Source organism: Vombatus ursinus, unplaced genomic scaffold (genome assembly GCF_900497805.2).
Source record: "Vombatus ursinus unplaced genomic scaffold, bare-nosed wombat genome assembly UNPS02014791.1, whole genome shotgun sequence".
In the NCBI taxonomy this organism is placed as follows: Eukaryota; Metazoa; Chordata; class Mammalia; order Diprotodontia; family Vombatidae; genus Vombatus; species Vombatus ursinus.
In genome coordinates this window covers 33,953,869-33,977,248 of record NW_020954569.1, presented here as the reverse complement: position 1 = coordinate 33,977,248, position 23,380 = coordinate 33,953,869, and the positions used below count along the sequence as shown (strand labels likewise).

General features: G+C 34.4%; 1 protein-coding gene across 1 annotated transcript in view; it reads right to left on the bottom strand.

The window, feature by feature from the left end:
• Positions 1 to 23,380, bottom strand: part of SEMA5A (semaphorin 5A) — a 651,274-nt gene that overhangs the window by 301,934 nt on the left and 325,960 nt on the right. The window contains exon 6 of the mRNA XM_027868972.1: positions 15,621 to 15,683. Within this exon, the coding sequence (XP_027724773.1) occupies positions 15,621 to 15,683 (63 nt within the window). The remainder of the gene's footprint in view (positions 1 to 15,620; positions 15,684 to 23,380) is intronic.

Genomic DNA, 23,380 nt, shown 5'->3' with positions numbered 1-23,380 from the left:
CTGTTACCATCATGGTCAAAGCCCTCATCATTTCTTGGATGGACTTTTATAGGTTTTTTTTTTCTTACCACTTTTCTCACTCTTCATTATTTCCCCTCTGAGTTATCCTACATACTACCAGATAAATCATTCTATTACACAAGTTTAACTATATCTATCCTCTACTAAAAAAAAAATTAATAAAGAAAAGAGAAAAAACCTTCAGTGACTCCTTTTTCCCTAATCATTAAGTTCCAAATCCTTTATTCTGGCCTTCAAGTTACTCCACAATCTCACCTAACCTACTTTTCCAGTTGAATTTCATACCATTCTCTTTCTTATATGCTGTACTCTAGCCAAACTGTAGTAAGCAAAATTCCAAATATAAAACCCACACTTCCTTCCATTCATTCCATTAACTATGCCATGATATTGACCGGAATGTTCTCTCCCTCATCACTACAAACTGAATCCAACCCATTCTTCATGATATTCTTCACAGGCAATCTCCTCCATAAGTCCTCTTAGGGACTTGCCATATTCTGTTTTGTCTTATACCTAGATGTTCAAAATCTTACCTCTCTTACTGGCTCTTTCTGGGCAGGACTGTTCCTTATTTTTCATTGTATCTCCTTTATTAGAACCTACTATGTATCTTTTAAAAACTAAATACTTGTTCATTGATTTTACTTGTTTAAGAAATAAACATTCCTTTTATCGTGTAAAGCATCAGTCAAATGTTATCTCATCTATCCATAAATTTCTATTTTTTCCTATAAAATGTTCCTTCTCAAATTTAATAGTCCCCTTGAAAATACTACAGGAGAATTTTTATGAATGTTAATTTTCTAATAAATCTCAGGACAATTTTATGCACACTAAGCTGGCTTTTAACCATGTGAGTTTGATTGTTGACAATGTGAGCCATTTGTCTAAATTTCCACATACAACTTGATGTTAAAATGTATTACCCCACGTGTTACCCAGATTCTGCAGGCACACCAACTTGCCTTTCACTATGGAGCAATTTTTATTTGGATAATGACAGTTGAAATGGAGTTGCTGAGTCATTCAAAGTGATTTTTGATGTATGGTATGATACTTTGCTCCTAATGTCCACTTGGTCAAAAGGACATAAGGTCATGTCTATTTAATAAAAGAAAAAATGTTTTAAGATTGTGATTTCCTAATATGTGATCAGGTTTTGTGTTACAGAACATTTCATCATCAGAGCCTAGTTTCAGAACTGGAAGTGACCTCCTTAGTCATCTAGTTTTCCAAATCTATAGATGAAGACAGTGAGCCTCACAGATGTGATATAATTTGCCCAAGTTCACACAGGAATTAGGTGGCAAATCCAGGACACAGATCCAATTCCTTTGATTCCAAATCCATTATTTTTTCCATTGTATCATACTACTTCAAACTGATTTGTTCTGCCTGATCAAAGACTCAAGATACATGGGTTAAAGAGTTACAGTGCTTGGCAAACCTGGAGAATTCCCTCTGGTGTTTCCCTCATTTTTAAAACAATAAGGTTGATAGAAATGACTTCTAAGGATTCTTATGGACCTAACATGCTCGATGCACACCTATGCTTATGGGTCTATGTTCTGAAGTTGTTTTGGAAAGGGGAGATTGCTGAAAAAAACCTTTTTAGGGGGCCTGTTTAGACACTGAATAAAATTATTTAAATTAGACACTATACACACAGCTATTTTTCTAACCCTAAAATAATGAATGAAAGTACATTTATAGTATATCTGAAGTTGGCACATATATGATATATATATATATGTGTGTGTATATATGATATATATATATATATAACATATATGATATATATATATATATATATAAAACATATATGTGACAAATTTCTTGCTTCTGGACAAGTATATGAGCTCTCCCATACGACCTTTTCTGGCTCGCCAGTCTCCCTCCCCTAGGTCATATTCTACCATTGCTTCATGTTAAAAAAAAAAAAAAAGTATGCTTCTCATCACCAAACAGTCACAAACAGTACCCCATACATTGTGAGCTAAAAGAGACCTTTGAGATTTATTATTATTATTATTTTCTAATAATTTTCCTGATCTCCTTATTTTATAAGTTAGGAAAACGAGACGACAAAAAGTTGCATGTGTTGCCTAAAGTCAAGCAGATAAAAAGTGACAGTTAAAATTCATATCCAGTCTTTCTAGTTAAAAGCGAGTGTGGCTTTCACTGTACTTTCCCTGCCACTGTTCATCATTCAAATTTTTACAAAGTACAAATGTTTTCATTGTAAATTATAAAGGAGTTTTGTCAGCATGGGTGTGTTTTACCTAACAACTTCTCAAAAAGCATCTCCATTGTTTTACTCTTCCTAATTTCTGAGAATTAAAATTACATTTTCTCCCTGAACACAAGATCATTGCTTGATGGGCTGATGATCCAGTGGAAAGAGTAATAACTTGCAACCTGAGCTCTTCCTCTAGTTCCTTTGCCAGATCTCTCTGTGACCTCATGGAAGCAGCTTCACATCTCTGAGCCTCAATTTCTTCATCTGACAAGCCTTATCTGTCATGTGGAATTGTTAGATTGTTAGATTGAGAATCTCAAAATGAGATAATAGATATAACAATGCTTTGAAGGGTAGAAAACAATTTAAATATGTCACACACAATTTTATGTGTCATACACAAAATAAAGGGAATGAAATTTATAGGATCAGATCAGGTTTTAGATAATCACCTTATCATAAAATGATATTTATATATAGATATTTGATCACCCCTAGAAACTATTTTGGATAATCACTAAACTTTTAAATAAGACAAAAAAAATAAAATTACATTGTGGTAAGTTCTTTGATTCGTGAATCTGGGTACTTTTTTCTTCAGCTGCAGATTGTGAAGATCTATGAATAATATTAAATTATCCACTGTCTTTCAAGAATCAGTGAAAACCTTTATGAAAACTGTATAAGTCAAACCGAAATCTAAGTTTGGAGAAAGGCTATTGGTGTTACTATCCTCTTGTAAGAAAGGGAAAAAAAGCATTTGTTATGCATCTACCATGTCCTAGGTATTGTGTTGAGCCTTTTACAAATATCTCATTTGATCCTCACAACAATCCTGGAAAATAGCTGCTATGATTATTCCCATTTCACAGTTGAGAAAACTGAGTCAGAGGGTAAGTGACTTGCTACATGAGTAGCTAATAAGTGTCTGAGGCTTAATTTTAACTCTGGCCTTCCTGACTCCAGGCCCAGATTAAAATTTAGACTATTTTTTTCTTGACCCACTAATTTGAATTTTTAAATGTCAATAGATGAAATATCACCTGTCCATCTCATTACGGAGTTTATTAAAGGAACAAAGTTCACAGACCCAACAGGAAGTTGTTACACTCATTACACACACTCAAACAAATTCAGGAATATTTCCTGTAGGACAAGCAAGTGGGCTCTGACAAGATGACCCCTTTGGGCCTTTCTATTCCCCTGCACTGGGCCCCATTCCAACATTTTTCTGTGCTAAAAAACTAACCATGTGTGCCAGCACCAAGCACCCACTCTTGACACTCAAGGAACCTCTGTTCCTTTTTATTTATCTGACATTCTTCAAATTCACAAGTCTTGTTTTTTCTTCCTCCCATATTCTTTAAATTGTTCTTTGTTGTTTACATATTTTTCACAATTGGGCAACATAAGCAAAAATATAACAATAATACCTAGAAACTTAAACAAAGTTTTAAAGAAAATTCAAAAACTTTTCTTCCCTTGAAGCTTAAGGAAATATTTCTTCCCCCACCTCCACTCCACCCATGACTATTAAATCTTGTGTCCTTTAAACCATATTTTTCCCCCGGAAAAAAAAAATATATATATATATATGGAATCAAAGTGTTTTCTTTCCCAACTTAGTCGAGCTGTCACTGAGTTCTCTGACTGGTGCAGGGGGTGGTCCCAAGCAAATCATATGCTTGGTTCTTCTTTTTCATAAGGGCAATGCCGTTTTCAGGAGCCGCCTACCTGACAATGCTGTGTAAGTTAACGTCTTAACAATTTCATAGGCTTACACAATATAGCTCCTATCAAGGCAGTAGAAATAACCCCTGCCTTGCCTACTGCTCTCTATTTACCACCCACTGGAAAGCCCTACAAGGCTATCCAGAGTGACAAGTGCATAGATTTAGTTATATGCTATAGTACAAGTGAATTTCCATTCTACACAGTTCTGTTCCACGAAATTCCATTTCACATAATTAAAGGGGATTTCTTTTGAAAGTTAGCACAAATTTTCATGTCACTATAAGTAAATACACAGATTCACGCTGCCTTGATTGCATCTCTATATGGCATTCTGAGACAGTATGAAGTTGCACGTAGAATACAGGGCTTGAGGTGAAGAAGACTTGGGTACAAATCCAATCTGACATTAATTAGTGGGGTGATGCTGAGCAAGTTTTTTAACTGCTATATGCATTAGGCAAGAGTCAGAGAGAGGTTGTGATGTGACTGTAGAAGGAATTCCCTACAGTGACACAAATCGTTGATCCAAATACACTTTTAAGTACTCACTACACCGTATAAAAGTAGACTATGAAGACTATATGTCCATTGTGTGTGTGTGTGTGTATTTGTTCTAGTTGACTAGTCATGTCCGACTCTTCATTAGCCCTTTTTTAGTGTTTTGTTGGCATGGAGGAAGGTGAAAGAAATGGTTTGCCATTTCCTTCTCTAGATAATTTTACGGGTGAGGAAACTGAGGACAACAGGATCTTGCCCAGGATCACACAGCTAGTAAATGTCTGAGGCAGGATTTGAACTCAGGTCTTCTTGACTCCAGGCCTGCCACTCTATCCACTCTCCCAATTATATATTATATGTAATTTTATTTTATTTGTGTGTGTTTAATGTGTCTATGTGTTTGTATGTATGTGTATATACACAATAAAAAACTTTTTTTTTGAAAAAGGATTATGGTAAATGAAGGGTATGAACATTTTGAAACTAAACTTGTTGAAATTTATCACCCCGTCTCACAGTACTTTCACATCCTCACTCTTAACTGATTCTTCTTCGAAAGCGCCAAAATTAAAGTCCTAACCAGTGAGATTCTAAGTTGTTCCTAATGTATAAATACTAAAAAATACGCTGATCATAACAGATAATTTTATTTGGTGCTGTGCATTTCCACTAGTTTTATTTTAAGCAGCTATGTATTGTGGATTACTCAAGGAGATAGCAATAATGGTCAGTCTCTTCACAGAGTCAGGTTTGTATTATCCTGTCAAATGTGACAGATTACTTTTTCTTATTTTCCTCCCAGCTATTTTCTCTACTTTGTACCCAAGCATCAGTAAGCAAATGCAAAACCTCCAGGCAAAATAGAAGGTATTTTTTTTTCTTGAACAGGTAATTCTCCAAAGTACTGATAATTCAGTTTTTAAGGTACTATCATATAAGAATTTAAAATTATATTTTTGAATTTTCAAATTTAAAGGAACCTGAGAGATAATCCAGTTCCTCATATAGAGTTTACATATTTAGAAAACTGAACTTCATTTGCTCAAGGTCATACAGCTAAGTGAGTGTCAGAGGGGAGCAGAGGAAGCCATGTCTCTTGAATGCCCAATTCAAGTGTTCTTAAAATTGCTGTCCCAATTTAACCTTTCAACAACTAAATGCTCAGTCCTTTTATAATTATTTGAATTTCAAAAAACATTGCAAATAATCTGCTTTGTACTATTTATTTTTCTAAATTAAAAAAAATAGAAATATACAAATCAGGGAAACAAAATTACTACCCTCATAAAGTCCAATATTTTTTTTTCCTATGTATACAGGGAAGAGAAATGGGAGGATGTCTCTATTGATTACTTTGTGGATTACCCTTGGAAGGTGGAGATTACACAGTTGTGTAATAGTGTGTATATATATGTGTGTATGTGTATTTTTTAAAATCTATTGACAGGTTTTGGGGATGTGTTTTCCTCTTCTTTTTCTTAAAAAAAAAAGACATATGGCATGACTCTGGGAAAGGAGAGTGGGAGAGATATGGGGGGAAAGTAGGCAATGCAAAATAAAAAATGAATAAAAATGTTTTGTAAAAATCATACTGAGATGGGTCAGGTGATGCATACCTGCAACTGTTGCTACCAGACATGTACCACATGTGTTAGAGAGTTCTGCATTACTATAAGATTAAGAAGATCACGTCTACACAATGTGGCACTAGTACGGGGAGCCCTTAGGATCAGGGGGCTACCAGGCTACCTAAGGTCAGAACCAACCCAAATGGAAAACAGTGAAGGTTAAAGCTTCTATGCAGATCAGTAGTGAGATTGGGCTTTTGAATGGTCACTACACTTCTAGCCTTGGAAACATAGGAATGCTCAGTCTCAAAAAAATAGATACATAAAAAGATGAAGATATAGATATCTATGCACTTATTTATATTTCTATATTTGTACATATTTATATGTGTGTAAAATTTTGAAATTTGTTATGTACTCCTCATTTCCTATCTTGAAATTTCATTTTTTATTATGCTATCATACATCGTCATTTAGAGATATGACATTCCAACCCAATCCCCAGGTAATGGTAGAAATGACATAGAAAAAGAAAAAAAACCTCCTTTAAGGGAATTTAGAAGGTAAGGATGGGGGATACATGCTTGGACATAAAAACACATATGTCCACACAATGCCTAATGTTGCAAATTATCTCTAATCGCTATGAAATTTGTGTCTTCCTATTCATCCAATAAGTGAAACTTCTGACTTTATATTCTTAGATGACAAGTAAAGTAATCCTCTGGACACTGACTGTCTTCTGATCTGGGCCCTGCCCCTTGCCTCTGACCCCAGTGCTTCTACATGCTTGTGTCAGGTAGAATAATTGCTCGATTTACAGAGCCAAGGTCTTCTTACTCCTCCCGAGTGGGGGATGTCTAGCAGGGCTTTCTCTTCCTCTCCAGTTCAAGCTTTGTTCTCCATGAGGAGAAATATTTAGGTCCAGTCCAAAAAAAGTATAAGAAATGGTACTTATAGTCTACAAAAGGTATTCTTGCTTTTCATTTTACTGACACGCAATGGGACAAAGAGAATGAGATACTACACTTGTCAAGAACTAGACTGGAATCACATCTAACACTTACTAGTTGTATGGACCTGAGTGAGTCACTTAATTTATCTAAATCTCAGTTTCCTCATTGGTAAAATGCAGATAATTATATCACCACAGTCTATGAGGTTGAAAGGAGACAGGGGAACAAGAATTTATTGTTCAGTCATTTTTCAGTAGTGTCTGAGTCTTTATGATCTCATTTGGGGTTTTCTTCGGAAAGATCCTGGAGTGTTTTGACATTTCCTTCTCCAGATCATTTTACAAATGAGGAAACTGAGGCAAAGGATTAAATGAGTTGCCTATGGTCACATGGCTAGAAAGTGTCTGAACTCACAAAGATGAGTCTTCCTGGCTCTCGGCTTGGCACTCTATATACCTACAGAACCTCCTATACGCTCAGCACTGTTAAGTGCTTTTCAAATATTATCTCATTAACATTATCCCTGATAACATATTGAAAGTCATGTGCAAAATCTCAAAAGCTTATACATCAGCTATTACTAATTTTAAGCCTGTTTCCTCATTTCTAAAACAGGGATAATGATGTTACAGATCCATTGTGAAGATCAAATGATACCATAGCATTCATTACAGATGTAACACTAGAAACAATCTCAGAATCCATATAGTCCAAATCCTCATTTTACATATGAAGAAACTGAGTCTCATGGAGATCATGGATCTTAACCAAGGCTACAAAGTTAGCATCAGAAACAAGGATTTAAACCCAGATCTTTCAACACTAGAACAAATTTTCTTCCCACCTACTCCCATCTTTCATTTACCAGACTTCAAACTTTAAATCACAATGTAAATAATAGGTATTATTACTATTTTGGGTGAATTGGAGCATTTCTAAAAACTCCAAGCCCTTCCAGGGTTCTGTGGCCCACAGGTTGGGAATCACTAATCTAATCTGGATCCCCTAACCTTGAACATAATATTATTATGAGAAAAATCTGTCATTGCTTTGTCCTAGAAATTAAAGTTTGCCCCTTCTGTATATTTAATGGCATTTGCAAGCACCATTGTGGCAGGATGATCTCAAGGGCATTGACACATAAACTAAAACACACAGTCTTGACATGTAAACAATAGGTATAGGCCCAGTTATTCACCATACATGCAAGTAACTTCTCTATCCAGTCTAGTTCTAAGGTGAACAATGTCTAATAAGTTCTTCCTGGTCCCCTTTAATACCAGCGTCTTTCCTCGGAGATTATTGCAGGTAGCTACTTATTTACATGCTATCACTCCCATTGAATAGGGAAATACTGTTTTTACTTCTCTTTATATCCCCAGTACTTAGCTAACACATAATTAGAGATTAATAAATGTTTGTTGACTAACTGCTTTATCTTTCAGAATGATATTACTTCTCCATAGGGAGACCGTATGGTCAATGCTACAATCATTTTTACCATTCCCCCATGGAAGTGTACTTGAGATCATTTGAAATATTTATAGGTAATTTTGGAATTCTGTGACTCTTTCTATATGTGAGGTCAGCTAGAATTTTTGATCATTCAAGGTAAGTATTCAAGTGAAAGACCCCATTGGTAGAAACTATTCTCCCACTCCTTACCTGAAATACTTATAAACTCCTCGTTGGCCCTCTATTAGCATAAAAATGAATCTTGAGGCATCTACATGGTGCAGTGGATAGAGCACTGGCCCTGGAGTCAGGAGGACCTGAGTTCAAATCCAGCTTCATACACATGATACATGCTAGCTGTGTGACCCTGGGCAAGTCACTGAACCCTGATTGCCTTGCAAAAAAAAAATGAATCTATCACAAATCTGCCATCACCATAAGGTTCTGACTCAGTCCTCATATTAGTGGATACTCCAGCTCACTTCATGTTGTACAAGCTGTTACATCATCTCTGAGATTGCCTATCTATTCCTTGAGGTCTTCTGCATTTATAGTCTTGTCACTCATCACACATAATCAGGAGTGCCAAACTTGTGTTAGCATTTTTGTTTGGGCCTGTTTGGGGCTCTCCAAGTTAAGATTCATCTCTTCACTGTCTAAGGCAAACTCTATCAGATGGTGATATCATTGAGAGCAGGGACTGTCTTTTACCTTTCTTTCTGCCTCCTGTGTATAGCACAGTACTTGGTATATAGTGGGTGCTTAATTAAGACTTATTGACTGACTTCTTTGTTAGACTTCTTATCACCAAAATAACTCAATTCAGATTACTTTTTAAATGTCATCATTCACCCCTTTAAACATTAACTACAAATTATAACTTCGAACTTCACTTTTATATTATAATATCACTCTTCCCAGAGCAGACAATGGTACCAGCTGTTCATTACTACCTGGATGAAATGAAATCAGATCAAACTATTAGAACCATATACTGTGGACGGCTTTGAATGACAGATCAAGATATATTCCTGGAGTTCAGCTAACAAGATGCCCTGAAGATACTTAAACAGAAAAATAGCATGTTTAGATTTATATATGAGGAAGATAAAAGTCTATATGAAAGAAAGATTGAAGGGGTAAAAGTATACAGCTCATCCTACCCACCCATACTCACATATGTACACACACACACACACACACACACACAAAACACAAACCCACAGTTTTTCTACAATCCTTGCAGTTCTTCACTGCTGCCACACTCATTATTCTCCATGAAAATTATAAAATCCTATATAGACAGAAGAGGAGGAGAAAATGTAAGCAATTATATGAAAGAAGAGAGGGAAAAATAGTGATTAAAAAAGAGAAATCAGTAAATATAGCAGAAGATGATGGAGTTTAGAATGTCCAAGTGCTATTCAATAGTACTACAAACTCATTTTTGTACTAGACAAATAAAGGAAACACCTAAGCTTCAATATATCCATTGCATATTTTAAAAGATACTACCATGCGGTTGATTCCTCAAGGAATCTTTTCCTTAATAATCAAACTAATTTGTGATATTTGATTTTTCAGGAATGTTGGACTTCAAGGTATTATGCCTACTATTTGTTAGCTGCCAGGCAATGATGTTGGCTACAAGAATATATCATATTCAAACTCACAAATCTATTTGAGACAAAAAAAATTCAGAAAAGCATCTCTAAAATATTAGGCAAAATTTAATACAAACTCAACAAAGAGGTCATAAGCTTATTAGCTTATTTTTTAAAGCAACCTAGAGGGAATTACATTATCATCTTGTACTGTCATTAAATCCTTTTGCATTTAAGATGAGCTATCTGAGGAAGATTTTCCTAAGTTAAATATCTTTAGTAAATAGCATTCATCATTTTCTGTCTTTTCTTTCTGCTATGTCCACATATTTCCATAGCTAAGACTACATTCTAATCAGGGCATACAAACAGTATTTTGCAAGCAATAAACCTTGGCAAAAGAAAATGCATCACAATATTTCAGAGATCAAGAATGCGGATGTGGAAGAAAATCTCTTTCCATTCCCTTCTTCTTTCCCTATTTTCTTTCCCAAAATCTTAGAGAGTTCACACCATTTGAAGGCTACATGATACATATTCTTGGTTTTTGTACCATTACTCCCTTACTATATTGGACAGCAGAAAATTTACTGTACTTACATGTTTCATCTACAAAAAAGTATTATTATAAATTCTGAAGTCATAATCTTCTAATAACAATGTGTAAATAATAGCATGATCCCCACAATAATAAAAATGTCCTTTCATAGCCCTGATAATTATCTTTTTCTTTGTTTTTATAAATATATTTTTGGTAGAACATAAGATCTGTAATGGAAGGAACAGGTTCATTTTGGTTGTATACCCACAGAGCATAATAAAGTACTTGGCACATGTTCAGTATTTAATAAATGCTTGTGAAAAATCACTAAATTATAAATACTTGTTTCTTTTTATCTTATAATTATAATCAACAAAAGTAAAATGAAGAAGATGTTAATCTACTATAATTATTACTGTATAAAAATTTATGGACCACAAGGTATGATTTCTCAAAGGCTTTTTTTGGATATTTTTTTCAAAAATAAATATTTATTGATATCTTTATTTACAGATGACCTTCATTTCTCTTCTTTCTTTCCTCAACTCCCAGAGAGCTTTCCTTTATAATAAAGAATGTTTTAAAAAATCTGACATTTACAGTGTTCCATAATCATAGACCACCACTCATCTACCCCCACCTCTTCTGTAATGGAATTAGAGATATCTTCTCTATTTTTGGGACTAAGCTCATTCTTTGTAATTTTATAATTCTCATTTTTTTATTGCTCTGTGATTGTCATTCTTTCTATTTATACTCTGTAGTCATTGTGTACAATGTTTTTGTGGTTCTACTTTGCATCCATTCACGTTTCTCTGAATTCATCATATTCATTGTTTCTTATAGTAAAGTAATATTTCATTACAATCATATATCACTATTCACTTAGCCATTCCCTAGGCAATAGGCATCTACTTTGTTTCCCATTCTTTCCTACCATATATAAATATAGAAGCTGTCTTTTTTGTCAATGTCCTCCTTGGGATATATGACAATGGTGGAATGGTGTTTAAGGGTATGGTCATTTAGCTCTTTTATTTACATAATTCCAAATTGCTTTCCAGAACAATTGTACTAACTCACAGTTCTAATTTAAAAAAAAAAATTCTATGCCAGTCTTTCCACAACACCTTCCAACAACAATTATTCCCATCTTTTGTCACCTTTGCCAATTTGGTGGGTCAAAGGTGAAACCTCCGGGGTGTTTTGACTAGTACTTTTCTTATTCTAATCTAATCTCTTATAATTTAATGTGATTTAGTTTACTTTTTAAAAAATTTAGTTTACATTTATTTTTAACAACCTAGCTCAAGCATAGCCTATGTTTCCAGATTTGTTTCACATTACAATCCCCACCATTTTATACAATATATTCTCTAAATAAGTCAGACCATTAAACTCTGCATTCCATCTCCTGCCTCCAAGGCTCTACAAAAGTTGGAATATGACTCTTCCGCATTTTTATCCGTTAGAATGACAAGCCTTCCTCAAGGTTCAGCTCTGATATAATTTCCTGTAGCAAACCTTTCCTATTCTCCCTACATGATAGTGGATTATTCCTACTCTGGTCTTTACTTCTCCACTCATTGTTGTTCACTTTCCCTGTCCCCATTAAGATGTAACATCCTTTAGGGCAGGACCTTTTATAATTTTTATTTTTCCTTTCTCATCACCAAGTACAGTGTCTTACAAATGACAAATGCTTAATAAATGTTTTAGACTTGAACTGAATTTAATTACTCTCACATGTAAAAAGAAAAGTGTCAGTGGAAGATTTTTTGGTATAGGAAACTTCTTTCATATTCATGATAATAATGTCATAATTTACTTCCAAATCACATTTTATCCTAATTTTTTATTAAAAATGTTGAATTGACATCATTTTGAAATCACTGGGAATATTGATTAATGGCAACATGAGAGAACTTAATTTTTCATGATTACTTCCCCAGCAATAAATCTTAAATTGCTCATCAAGGAAAGTTCTTTTGTCTTAAGTGACATGTTATTTCAATGATACATATTAAAATGTATTTAATGTATATCAGTAACTTTCTTATTAATTTCTTTTGAATTTATTTCCTTTTTAAATGCACAATTTTAAAACAAATATTTTGTTCCCCTCAAAGTAAGTGATGAACAATTTAGCAGCAAGAAGGATTTTATCAGATCTTTCAAAATAATCACTATATAATAACAATGAACAAATATTTCATTTTTTTTAAAGCATATGGTTAGCTAAAGAAAGATAAAATGAGGAGAAGAAGAGAAGTGAGAAACCACAGAATGACAACATGGCTATTTTAAGATTAAGTACAGAAATAGCAGACCTTAGAGAAGGAAGAAAGAATAATAAATTCTGTAAATAGGTAAATGCAAAGGAGTATCAGAAAAGGGGGAAATACTATGGAAAGCATTATCGGTATTTAGGTCAACAGAAATTGTATAATTACATATAATTGCAATAATATTACACAAGAAAAAGACGTTATAGTGCATTTCTTTAATCCCAGTTTCCATTGTTGAATATGAAAGAATAATATGAGAACCATAATATTGCCAACATATTAGAGAATTAAGATAGTTTGAGAAAATTCATAAGTGAAGATACTATCTTTAAATTGTTTATACTTCTATGTTTTGATTTCCTAATACACCATAGGGTCAAGAGCAGAGGATCATTGATTTCTCTTGAATTCTGACAATTTAGAACAAGGTTTCTCCATGTGGTAGTTACTTGATAAATGTATATTAACTAATGTTTATAGTATGCTTTCAAAAGTATCTCCCAAACAAAAATATCTTCAAAGTTATTTGCTCCCACTGATAAAGTGCTCATGAAAACTAATTGAGATGATCTTCAAACTGGCAGTAAGCCAAAAACTCTCAACATAACTATCTGCAAATTCAAATGCAAGGGTCTCCTGTACTTATTGACTACTGGTATATTTGCTGAATGACATACACAATTCTTCAAAAGACAATGAATTCAATAACAGGTTTCCAAGGTAGCCAGTCATCTGCAAAACAGTGTCTGCTGCACCAGTGAAGAGCCATAGTTGATAAGAGACAATACATTTCCATTCTAAGCATACAAGTTATTTTTTCTTACAACCACAATGACATGGACTACTTTTACACCTTTAAGTTGACAGAATAAAATCATGAAGGATCTATTTTAAATAACTATAAGTAATAAATCATATATTTTATTTGAGTTATTGTTTTGCTCACCAAGGGAAGTTTCTACTCTTAAAGTCTGTAAAACATACTATTTTGGGTTATAGCCAATGAAAGCATGATTTAAAAAAAATGGGTCAAAGATGGAATTTTAAGACAAGATTAAAACATCACTCCCTAAGAAGTAAAAGTCCATTTCAACTTATATGTACTGTCACAATGTAATTGAGCACAATTCAGATCTGTGTATGTGTCACAAGATTTCTTTGAAACCAATCTCTGTGATTTAGTGTTTAATGGAAATCATCCCTTATGAATTGAAGATTGTTATGTGATATTTTCTTGTGTTTAGTGTTAATTTATGTCTGGAAAGACAATCAGCCAATATCTTATCAACAAAGAAAGAGAACATATGTTCATCCATGAGGAGAACTACAGGGGAGAAAAGAAGAGAAGGGCATTCTGGCATTCCCAAGAATTCTAGCTTTTTTTTTTTCTCTAACCCTAAACTACACTCCAACACCTCCATCATTTATGGACCAAACAGGTAAACATTTCAGGAAGCCAAAACCTATTTCCAGGTGCAGCTATACAAGGGTTCAGAAGCTACACATCAAAATTAACTTTCTTTTAGTGCCTACTTTGCAGATTGGAATCTATGGTTTCCTTCCTGGGGGAAAAATGAACTAATAGGACACACCTTACAGAGATGACAAAAATGCATTTTTCATTTATTTAAATTTTATGTTAGATAGAACTGTGATAAAGGAAGTAAAGTTTATGTAAGTAGAAAGATAGCAAAGGTTATATTTACTCCTTTTTGGCATGGAGCTTGATATACACTGAAAACATTATCTATTATTGAAATGTCTGCCTCCCACTCTGTTTCAGCAGACAGAAGAACTTACAGCTGTCTAATGGTCTAACCATTATTTGAGGCTTTTCCTATACATAGTTGTATATCAGGAGACAAGCTCTTACTAAGGCGTAGGTACAAAAGTATAACATTGTACAATGCTTATAACAACGGACTGCTGTATCTTCTTGGTGAATATTAGGCTTCTGTTAAAAGTCAATAATCCTGAGCTGCATCATATTCTAAAAGGATTATTCTGAACAGTGTTTACTAGTGAGCAATTGTGATTTCAGGATAGTAATAATGAATTATACCTTAGACTTTTTTGCAGAGGATGAACTAGAGTTGTACAATGAGACATGCATCCTCCAAAATGTGCTAATTGATGCTGATGAAACTGAGGCCCTATACAATAGTGGTTAATAGTGTGGGGAAACACCCAAATAGAGAAGTCCAGGTTCATAGCATTAGGAAACGATATTTCCAACCTATCAAGTATAACTCTAACCCTGAGAGGGAGATGCATACTTTCTCTCTCTGAAAGATTATATCCAAAGCACTAATTACAATACTATACCTAATTTTGAAAACAGAGAGGCAACATCATAAAAATTTTCTGCCAAGAAATTTATTGGCCTCATAACTAAACCAGTTTATTTTGCTGAATCAAACATGGATATGGGGTTTCAGAATTAAGAAGAAAAAGTACCTTTAGACAAACCAATTTGTTATTTCTGAGTAATGGAAGGCACAGCACCTCAAGAAATTGAGCAAAATAACTGAAGGAAAAGTGATATTAGGCAAGATTATTCACATAAAGCCATATCAAGATATCACATCTCCCACTTGAGTGGAATAGGCCATTCTGTGGAAGAAGAAAGAGGAGGAGGAGGAGATTTTAACATATAGCATCTTACCATGCAAAACTAAGTTCTGGATTAGGAATCAGACTGTCATAGCCTTACCTTAGATTTTCCCTTGCTGTAACAGGCTCTTTTAGTAGCTTCTTCACACTCCCACTCCACAGCCTGCAAAGAAAAAAAATGTTTTAAATATTCTAGTTGGCTTTATATAAACACACATATATGTGTATATATATAAAATATTCATAAAATTAAACAATAGTTCATTGACCAAAAAGATCAGGGTAGAAAATGTCACTCACATATTAACTGATACCAAAATGCTCATATTGAGTATAGGACTAAAGTATGTTGCATGGAGGCTTACTTCTAAAAAGGATGCTGCTCTCCACAAATAATTTAAAAAAAAGATTATCCACTATCTCATTATTCTTCAAATTTGCAACAATTGACAATCTATGAAACCAAGGAGGTGATTTATGACTGCTTGGTCAAAACAAACAAGTGCATCTCATCTGTAAAAACTAAGTACAGGCACAAATTGCCAACATTTTTAGATACTGCTTTAAGATACTTTGAATTAGTATATTGAAAGAATGTTTGGGTGATATTAGTCCTGCTTTCCACATACGCATGTATTTTCCTTTACTCTGTAGTCAGGACTTTAATATTTAAGTATATATCAGTTCATCCATCTTTATAAGTTTTACTAAATCCACACAAAACAAAAAAGACAAAAACCCAATTGTACAACATTTAGTATCTTGATGAAAAGAAGGGAAATGAATCACTGAACTTAGACCTGGAAGGTGCCTCTGTGGCCAGATACTCTAAGCCATATTCCCCCCAAAAGTCTAATTACTTATGTAGGCATCTTCAGTGTTTTTCTTTGCATATTGAAAAGCTTATATTTGCTGATTATTGTTATATTAAAAATAAAAAATCACAGGGGTAGGGACTGGACCAATGATACTATGGGTAGAAGGAGTTCCTAATAAGCAATTTCCTCTACCAATAGAGGTGAACACCTTCTCTGTAACTTAAATTCTCAGGATATTTTATAAATAGAAGTTAAATGATTTGCCCAAAGTTATTCAGCCAGGATGTGTCAGAAAAGACTTGAACTCAGGTTTTCCTGACTGGAAGCAGTTCTGTAACCTCTACCATAATACCTCAATAAATGTGTGTATACTCACATACATACATACACACATTCATGTATATATGTGTATGTGTGTGTATGGTATATGGTATCTACATATAAAATATTATATGTATTAGAAATGTACATATTCAATATATTTTTAAGAAAGAGGTCCCTCTATAAACATTAAACAAATGGCAGCCCTTGCTTAAAGATCTCCATTGAAGGGAACCCACCACCTCACGTGGGCTAGAAGGCTTTAATCTTTAGGAAATTTTTCTTTACATCAAGCTCCAATTTGCTTCTTTGTAGCTTTCCCTCATTGCTCCTATTTTTGTTCCTAGAGTCTAAACTGAACAAGTCCATTTCCTTTTCCACAAGACAGCTTCTCAAGTATTTGTAGATAGCTATCATGTTCTTTTTGAACATGCTTCCCTTTAAACATCCCTTGCATACACTACCAATCCTAATATGCATAAAATAAAAAATATACCTTTAAAAATGTACCTAAGATGAATTTACAGTGTTCACCCAGATGTTTGGTGATGTTGTGGTCAAATAATGTCTTCATTTAACTTGGCCCAATAGAACATAAGCAACGTATATTCTGTGTAATGTAACTCTTTCTTACTAAAGGTTTTATTTTTTAAACTTTTAACTTTATACTGAGGAATAATCTAAATTTCCAACAAAGTACTTTCCTTTCTGACATTATATTATTGTTTGTCTCAAAACATAAAATTTAAAGATACGTCTAACAGAGTAGGATTTTGACTGATTCCGTTGACATGAATATAATGTGTATTTCAATGAATATTTCTGTATGAGGAGAGATGTACCATGTAGACAACCAATACAGGATTTGCGTTTGGCAGAGATAATTGCGATTTTAAAAATAACCTCTAAAGAACATAAACTATGACCTAATAATTAGAACTACAGTTTTTCTTCTCATACTAACCAAAGTCAATTCATGTTGGCTTCATTTCAGTATGTTTAGATATCTGATCTTTCCTTGCTAGTACTCTGAAATTGCCCGAAATAATAAACAAAGTCCAGTAAGGGGGATGAAAATTGCCTTCAGATATTACTGTATAACATATGGTGCTGTATACTGGCCGCACGCCGACCTTCTGCCAGCCGTACGCCGGTACCCACTCCTTCTATAAGGAGCACACTACCAGAGTCTTACTCACACTCGAGTCTTCGGTCCTCTGCCGGATAACCACACAGAGACGAGCCATCGGGAGGTGCCAACACCAGAGCTTTATTCAGAGGCCAACACAGCAAGCCATCATAGGAAGCCCAAGCAGCAAGGCCAGAGCAACAGGGCAGGAGCCAGGAGAGAGCGCGCACGTGATCTGACCACGCTTGTTCTAAGTACCTACTTAGCCCCTCCTCCCCAGCCCGCTTACTAGCCAATGATTGTAGGGTCAGATACCGGAAGGGGCTGTCTGAGTTTAGCACACCAAGGGGGAGGGAGTGACGTAGGAGACTAGGACCGGATACGGGGAGGAGGCATCTGGGATTGGCACATAGACAAGAGTACGTGACCTAGGAAGTCAGACTCAGACACTGGGAGGAGGGGTCTGGGTCAGTGCTGCACAAAGGGACCCAGGAAGTCAGGAAGGTCACAAGAAGCGTCTGGGGATGACATTGCATATAGGGAGGGGACTAAGCAAAGGGAACTCAGTCCTCTGCCGTCCCACTCCCACATGGCACCGCCCCTTGCCTCAGGAGCTCAAGCTCCGGCTACTTCCTTGCACCCAGCTTATCTCACAAAGCACTGCCCATTGCCTCAGGGCTTCTCCGTATCCAGCCCATCCCAGTTCACCACGACTCTGCCTGCCACAGCCCCTGCCTCGACTTCCAAAATACCCAGATCTTACCCTGCCCTTGCCACAGCACCCAACCTGGTAGCTGCCAACATCAGACAGTCCCTCACAGTGCTGTGCTTTTTCAAGTCTTTTTGAAGACTTTTTAGTTTGAGCTAATTTTGTTTTTGCTATGAGATAGATAGGGATAGATATAGATATACACACTCTTCTAGAAAAAAAAAGTCACATATATTTTCTCCATCCATTATTATTATTTCCTGAATTAACTGTATTTTCTGTTACAGTTGAAGTTCTGAAGGAGCAGAGTTTTATACCAGTAATACACCTAAAATTTTGTTTAAATGACTGACATAAGGGGTATTTTTATGATTTGGATGAAATACACAAAAAAGTATCAACCCAAAGAAAGAACAACAAAATGACTTTTAATTCCATTTTACAAATTTTTATTATTATTATTTCTAAAAAGACAAGGAATCTGAAGAAGACAGTCTGACATTACTCTAAGTTTGAAGTATTATAAAAAATGCTTCACATAGAGATTATGTGACAGAATAGCATATATTCTAGATACTTTACAAAGGTAACTCATAATAAATTTTCAAGAGAGACACTTAACATTTCATTCAAAGAATATCTCTTAAAATATGTATGATGTACTTTCCCTGAGAATTTATCAGTGTCAAGAACCAATAACAAAAACTTGCTATATTATTTTTTCTATATTACTTATTAAATGACACAGATAGAGTCAGCTTTACTTAAAAACACAACTGATTTATATCTAATCTTAAACTAGTTTGTCTTTAATTACATGCCATTATGACAAATGCTTGCATGGAATGTGAGGACAACATCAGAAAGAGATAACAGCATGAAACATGGCTATGCTTGTCAGTCGTGTAATGATATACTATCAACACAAATGAAACTCAGATTTGACCCACACAATGCTCTTTTATTAATAATGCTTTTAAAGGATTTATCAGTTTTGTTGTTGATGAAAACTATACTTTGTTGTCAGGGGATCTGAGTGTCAGTCTTGATACCAATTTGTCAGACTCATAAACTGAAAATAAGAAAGAATAAATAAGAAAGAACTTGATTGATCATTTGGTCAATTTCCCTCATCTGACAAATGAGAAAACTGAGGTCGAGGGAGACAAAAAGTAACAACTCGCTAAAAGTCACAGAAGTAGTAAACAGGAGAACCCAACTCCTGTGACATCAAATCCAATGATCTTTCCCATGTGACTTTGGCCCAATTGTTTAACCATTCAATCAGTTTCCTCATCTGTAAAGTAAGAATAAAAATATTTCCATTATCTACTTCCCAAAAGGCTTAGAAAAATGAAGATTTGTATATAAAAATGTTACTGTTATTTAAAGACAGTTATCAGTACTCTTTAACCCAATTTTGTGTATATTTGTAAAGGCAAGAGTTCAAATATTCATTTGTCAATATACTACAGTAATGAAGAATATTAGCAAAATAAACCTTGAAGGACTGATTGTTCTTTTATATTAAAACTATGATACTGGAAAATGTGTAATGTATAGCATTTCTTAAATTAACAAACATTCTGACAGTTTTTGTTGGTCTAATCTTTTTTTAAAGGTGAAATACTGATGTTATCTTCAACAAGCAAAAGAGATGCAGGGATTTTAATCTGCTCAAAGGACAAAAAATGGAAGAATTCCTATCAATTGTCATCAGATTTGCTCAGATTCTGTTTCAGAAAAGGCATGCAAAAGGCAGCATAGGAGTTGTGGAACATCTAAACGTCCCTTGTATTTACAAGATAAATATTAGCTAAGGAGCAGAAAGAAAAAAATTCCTCTCCTTATTGCAAACAGGAAAGAGAGCATGTATTACTCTATCCAAGATATAAGGAAACAATAATCTCTAACATAAGGTCCTTGATCAGGATAGAGTGTTGGAAATCTTCAAGTATTCATCACTCTCTAGGAGCCTGGCACTATTTATAAAGACTGTTATGATGGGACTATGCCAATGGGCAAAGTTAGTTTACTGAGAACTTGTGATAGATCACAGTATCTACAATGTGCTGCCTATACTTGGATATATGTTTTCTTTTCATCAGACTGCAATGGCAGGTGGAAAAATACATTTAGTCACAAATGAAGACTTGAGAGAATGGCTTTTTTTGGGGCTGGTGTTGTGTGTAAAACATTGATCGAGTCAAATTATATGTTTCTATATAAATTAATTAATTTAAACATTTGCTGAATTCATTACAAATGGAGGAACCATTGCCTAATAGGTGGTCATATAGAGCTGAATGAAAGCAGTAGGTATCTTGAAAGAATAAAGTAGTAATGGTAGTAAACTTGGTTCATAATTAAACAGTGTTCCAAAATATTAGAATAAAACTACTAATGATAATAATAGCCAACATTTTTAAAGTGCTTACTATGTGCTAGTATTGTGCTGGGTGTTTTATAATTGCCTCATTTGATCCTCAAAACAACCCTGAGATGTAGGTGCTATAATAATGCCCATTTTACAGGTGAGAAAACTGAGGCAAACAGAGGTTAAATGAGTTGCGTGGGATCATATATCTTGTAAGTGTCTGAGGCCAGATTTAAACTTTGGTTTTCCTGTCTCCAGGTGCTCTATATACTGGGCCACCTGGCTGCCCCTGAACTGCTCTAAGACATTCACAATAGCCTGTATGCGTATATTTTCCCTACAAAGTTTAGTAACTTATACTCAAATTATCTGTGATGTGATTGATTTGGATGTTATCTCCAAAGATATACATCACAACCTATCCCTGCCTGTCCTTCCTGTATTGCTCTTTCTCATGACTTCCTATAAATTAGCTATACGTGTCCTACTGCAAAGTTCTATAATTTTTCCTCACTTGTTTGCTGGACATTGCATGGTTCCCAACATATATATATATATATATATATATCCCATATAACCCACTGAGTTATAAATATAGTGTATGATAACAAACATAATGTAAAATTACAGAGCTGCACAATGCAATAACTATAAATCCTGAAAAATTGATTCCTAGCATGGGTGATCGAAAGACTGAATCAAAATACAAGGTATATCATAAGTCTTACACAGTTGGGATACCTGTATAAGACATAAAAAATCACCTTCACCTTGAGCTAAAAGCTTCTACTTCACATCATTTAGTAAATTCCTCTGAGGCAGCTCATCCAGACTATACGAACCTCATTGGACTAGAGATCAAAGACATGGCTTCTGATACTTTCTATGTGACAAGGAGAAGGTAATTCTCTGAGACTGTTTCTTCATGTATAAATTCGAGATCTTAATTGATCTGCCTATCCTACAGTCATTAAAAGGATCACACACAAAAATGGCTTGAAAATGGCAAAGGTCATGCAAACATAATGTTATTAATATTACAATTAGATTCCTATCCGACAACTTCTTTTATATCCAAATACGATCTTGAACTCTAATCTTAGTCCTCCAGTGCTGATTCTATGTCATCCAGTCCATACTGTAAGGATCTGAAATTGCCATCTGATGTTTCTGCAATAGGATGGACAACAAGGCTATACTCAAAATTCAGGAGACTTGAGATGGAATGATTCATCTGATATTCATTATCTAAGTGACCATTTAAAATTCTCTGAACTTGGTCTGTCATTCACAAATAGGAAAAATAACCTTGGTATTCAATTCATATAATTGTTGTAAAGCTAACAAAAGATAATTTATGTGAAGTGCTTTACAAATGTTAAGGTGCTACATGTGTCAGTTATTTTTTATTATGCCTTTTTTCTCTAATACATTTTCCCATATAACCAAACCTTAAGATAAGTGGAATCAGCATAGCAACAATATACATAACTGGCTTTATCATACTGATATAGTATTCTCCTAAATTCATTTTCTTATTTCCTACATTTTATGCTATTATAGGCTTTCTAAATTGTATTATAAAAATTCATTGAGAAAGTAATTTCTGCTCCTATGCTGTGTTCACTAATTCTTCTCTAATTTATTCAACTATCCATAATTTCATCATTGCTTGATTCCTTCAGAGATGGAGAGGAATTTAATCAGGAAGATATTATTTCAAATGCTGCCTTCTGACACTAGACTGTGTAACTAAGGTTAATTTAACTTCTCTGAATCAGTTTTCTCATCTGTAAAATGACTTTTTTACTTGTATCCCCAGCAATCAGCACAGTGCTCTGCACATAGCAAGCACTTAAAGCGAGCTTTTTTCATTCATTTTTAAAATAGATAACATTATCTGTAGCTATTGCTAGTAATTATTATTACAAATATGTTATTGTATTAGTCATAACAATATAGTATATGTTATTGATTATTATAATAACTACAGTACAATGACATAACAGAGTTGTGGTGAGGTTCATATGCTATAAGTTACATAAGGCACTTTGTTTTGCTTTCTGTCTTGGTGTTCTCCCTTCAACACTAATATGCCATGGATTTCATTTTTTGCTGTGAGTAAAAAAAAAGCATCATTCTTTAGGCAATCTTGTGATGAGCCTTTCTCCAAAATTACTTAAGATAGTGCCCAGAATACAGAGGTGCAAACTCTTCACTGTGCCCATACTCAAAGCATTTCCAGCTTGGTAAGTCTGCCCTGCCAGGTCTTGCCCTCCACTAGCATAGATGTGGGCAAAGGTGATCCCAGACCATAATAAATAATCAATTAAATTGAAGCAGCTTTGAAGAAAATGGTAAAATAGTGATGATATTTTAGTGGAATCTCCCATATTTTTAAGAACATAAAAGTAGAAGTCAAACATAAAATCTTAGCACTATAAGTTATTTTAAGTATCAAGTATTCTAAAAGTATAATTTTACAAAAGGGAAACTTTAAGACTGT